This window comes from Bison bison, unplaced genomic scaffold (genome assembly GCF_000754665.1).
Source record: "Bison bison bison isolate TAMUID 2011002044 unplaced genomic scaffold, Bison_UMD1.0 scf7180017864252, whole genome shotgun sequence".
Lineage (NCBI taxonomy): Eukaryota > Metazoa > Chordata > Mammalia > Artiodactyla > Bovidae > Bison > Bison bison.
In genome coordinates this window covers 2241611-2245927 of record NW_011494824.1, presented here as the reverse complement: position 1 = coordinate 2245927, position 4317 = coordinate 2241611, and the positions used below count along the sequence as shown (strand labels likewise).

Sequence of the window (4317 nt, the reverse complement as noted above, 5' to 3'; positions counted from 1 at the left end):
CGTCCCTCCCCGGGCCCGACTCAGGCCGTGCGCTGCGCCGCATTGGGAAACATGGGAGCTTGGCCACAAGTGTTAAAGCGACTTGTGCTTTTGTAACTCCGGGTTAGTGGATTTGAAAGTTTATACTGTAGACCCAGGGTGGCCCGCGGGTGAGAAGAAGCTCTTCGCTTTGAACAGAATTTTTGACGCTTCTTACTCTCTTGCCTTGATTTCGCTCCTTAGATATTTCATAGGTCGGGCACTTAGTTCTCTGACACACGGGCTGCGAGTGGGTATAGAATCATCCGGTCCCAGGAGCCGCTTCTTCGCCCTCGCGCTCGGCGCGGCTGCAGCTCTTGGCTCTAGCCCGAGCTCAGCGGAGGCGCGCGCCGGCTCCACCTGCGCCGCGGTGCCCGGAGGCGGGCGGGCTGGGCTTTCCCCGCGCCTCGGGAGGAAGGGCCGCCCGGGAGCCGAAGCTCACACTTTCCCGGGTTTGATAGAGTTTGGCCAAATTCAAGGCGCAGGGCGGAGACCCTCGAGCCTCCGGCCGGGGCCCCCTGGAGGACGAAGCCCCGCGGGCAGGAGCGGGCCAACGATTTCGTTTGGAGAGCGTATCTGCTGAGCGCGTCTTTCGGACCGCAAAGGGAAACGGGTCCCCTCAAAGGGCCCTTTCTTGGAAAGGTTGCTCGCAGCCCCTTCTCCTCCCAGATGTGGGGGTGTGTTCTGCACCCTGGGGCTGATAAACTGCTGTTGAGACTCACTTGTTGGGTTTCTAAGCTTTTTAAAAAGCGATTCCTCGAGGAGAGCCCTGAAGCCCAAACCCGCCAAGACCACCTTGTTCTTCCTTGTTTGCCCTCATCGTTCTCAGCGCACAGCGCCCTGTTGTACACAGACGTTGCTCAGTAAATTACTGAATAACCTAACTAAATAATGCTATTAAAAATGCTTATTCAGTTCTCCGAGGAAAATATATCCAAGAGTAGATGTAAACCATAAAAATTACATACTTCTCCACTCTATCGGGAGAAGGCAATGGCACCCCACTCCAGTGCTCTTGCCTGGAAAATCCCATGGACGGAGAAGCCTGGTAGGCTGCAGTCCATGGGGTCGCTAAGAGTCAGACATGACTGAGCGACTTCACTTTCACTTTTCACTTTCATGCATTGGAGAAGGAAATGGCAACCCACTCCAGTATTCTTGCCTGGAGAATCCCAGGGACAGAGGAGCCTAGTGGGCTGCCGTCTATGGAGTCGCACAGAGTCGGACACGACTGAAGCAACTTAGCAGCAGCCACTCTATCGACATACTATTTTTCAGCATCCTTCCCTAAGATGCCATTGGTTTTAAAAAGTCATTTTAAGTACCACAAGCAAGAAAAAATAAATGCTGCCAGTTAAACTGTCACATTCCTTTGCTTGTAAGAAACACCTCAATTTCAAGACTGTTTAAACACGAAGAAAGAACATCTCAGAATCAATGGTGGTGGTTTAGTCACTAAGCCCAACCCTTGCAATCCCATGGACGGTAACCCATCAGGCTCCTGTGTCTATGGGATTTCCCAGGCAAGCATGCTGGTGTGGGTTGTCATTTCCGTCTTCAGGAGATCTTCCTGACCCAGGGATCGCACCTGAGTCTCCTGCATTGCTGGAGGATTCTTTACTGACGGAGCCACCAGGGAAGCCCCCAGAATCAATGAAATACAGTGTTAAATATAATATTAATATGTGCAGCCAAATATAACAGTTCAAGGATATAAAATGAAAAGTAAAAGTATCTTCAGCCTTCCCTTCTAAGAACCACATCTGCATTGATGACCACTGTTCAAAGTTTCTGTCCATTATTCAAGAAATTGTAATCACATACAAGTATATATGTATGTGAAAGTGAAAGTCTGTTCAGTCCTGTCCAACTCTTTGTGACCACATGGACTATACAGTCCATGGAATTCTCTAGGCCAGAATACTGGAGTGGGTAGCCTTTCCCTTCTCCAGGGGATCTTCCCAACCCAGGGATCGAACCCAGGTCTCCCACACTGCAGGCGGATTCTTTAGCAGCTGAGCCACCAGGGAAGCCCATGTACGTATGTATAGTTTTGAAAATGAAAGAACACTCTAAGTACACTTTTAAATTTTATCTGTTTCATTGGTGGAAAATGTTTTTAACCATTTTCTAAAACTGAAGTTTAAAATAACTTTCTCTCTCTCTTTTTTTTTTTTTTGCCTTAGTTATTAGAACAGAGCCTGGTAGGCTATAGTCCATAGGGTCACACAGTCAGACATGGCTGAAATGACTTAGCACATTAGAGCAGAATGTACCTCTAGTGACAAAAGAAGAGCTTCGGAAATAATGAAACGCTTAAGTTCTTTAGGGTGGGACTGAAATGCGCCGAGCAAAGGAGAATGCAACAGAATGAGGTGTTTCCTCCTCACTTGAGTATTTTCTAAAGATTGTGGATTGCTAATTGAGCAGCCACCAAAACTTGAACTTGCCTTCAAAAACTTGCCTTCAGAAATGGTGGTTTTGACTTATAGCACACACAAGTGCAGGCTCCTGGACCCCATCCAAGGCCTATGAAATCATATTCTACGTTTTTACAAGGACCCTCAGGTGATGGGTAGTATCTGAGGGGTTTCAGACCAAAGCTTTCAGTAACAGCATTCTAAGACAGGAAGATCCCCTGAAGGAGGGCATGGCAATCCACTCTAGTATTCTTAACATGGAGAATCCCATGGACAGAGGAGCCTGGTGGGCTACAGTCCATGGGGTTGCAAAGAGTCAGACACAGCTGAAGCAGCTAAGCATGCCTGAAGGCACATTCTAAAACAGGGATCTCAATCACCTGGACCAGAATCACCTGGGAGGCTTGTTAACCCCTCTCTCCGCCCATGGTTAAGTTCCATTTCTAGATTCAGCGGGTCTGGGAAATGGACTGAAAATTTACATTTTTAACCAGATCCCAGGTGATGCTGAGGCTGCTGGGGACATACCTGAAAACAACTGCTTTGAGGGAGAAAAAGAACAGGATTTGGAATAGCTTTTGTATTACTTTCTTAAATGATACGATGTTTCAAGCATAGAAAACTACAGAACCTAATACCCATGGCATTTACATATACAGTATTGTTTAAGATTTTTTGTCTACACTTTTCTGATTCCATTCTTCTTCTCTGCTCAGAAGAGTAACTTTCTCATCCATGTTATTGTACTTTTAGTATAGTTGTGTTTCCCCTCAATTTTTTTTTTCAGTATAGCTCTGTATGTTTTAAATATTTACACAGAGTAACATACTTTAAGAATATTTTTGCAGTTTGCATTTTTTGAAATTTACCTATATGATACATATATATTTAATTTTTTAAACCTATAGCATTTTCTTATGTTATATACCACATTTTATTCTTCTAAAGCCATCTATTTTATCTATAGTTTTGACCTCACTTTCATTCCTTATATAATGTATTTTTGCTTTTTTTCCCTTTAATGGAAATAACCAGTTTTTTTTTTTAAATGCCCATCTTCTTTTGTTGCTGTTATTGTTTATTTTTTGTGTCCTTAATTTTCACACAGGTTTTAAAAATTTCCCTCTTTCGACTTCCTTTGGATTTACTCTTAATTCTCCTAACTTTTTGAACTGTTTAGCTTAATTTTCACTTCTCCCTGCATTTTGTAAGTTTTGATATGCATCTCAGGTATAAATATGTATAAACATATGCATCTCAGGTACAAATATTTTGTCAACTTCATTTTATCTTCTTCAATCTGTAAGTGATTAGAAGTTTTGATTAATTTCCAATTTTGTATTATGCTCTGTTGGTGATATGCTGTTTTCTCTACAAAAATTCATGTATTTGGGTGCTCTTTAGAGCTTCTTGCAAAACATATCAATCTCTCTACTTCATCTGTTCCCTGTTACCCATACCAAAATGTTTTTGTTGCCAGTTTTAGAGCAAATACATGCAGCTTCCCCGGAGCATCAAATTAACCTAACCAGAGGTGGCTCCCCAACATGTTAATATTCCCCAGAAATGAAATCTCCTCATTGCAGCATTACACGTGTCACTCACAACCACTTTATAGTGGTTCCCAGTTTCATTTTCTTTGAACTTGTCTGGCACTAAAATGAGTCACTAGCTATCCTCTCATAGTGTTTTTGGTATTTAATAGTGTGTTTAAAGGAGAAGGCAATGGCACCCCACTCCAGTGCTCTTGCCTGGAGAATCCCGTGGATGGAGGAGCCTGGAAGGCTGCAGTCCATGGGGTCGCTGAGGGTCGGACATGACTGAGCGACTTCACTTTCACTTTCATGCATTGGAGAAGGAAATGGCAACCCACTCCAGT

The 4317-nt window shown here is 44.0% G+C and overlaps 1 protein-coding gene across 1 annotated transcript in view; it reads right to left on the bottom strand.

The window, feature by feature from the left end:
* The window catches only part of F2R (coagulation factor II (thrombin) receptor), a 19248-nt gene extending 18410 nt beyond the window's left edge, over window positions 1-838 (bottom strand). Inside the window, exons 1-2 of the mRNA XM_010847638.1 lie at window positions 801-838; window positions 379-536 (exon numbers count right to left, since the gene is read on the bottom strand). Coding sequence (XP_010845940.1) covers window positions 379-536; window positions 801-838 — 196 coding nt within the window. The remainder of the gene's footprint in view (window positions 1-378; window positions 537-800) is intronic.
* Window positions 839-4317: the final 3479 nt, after the last annotated feature.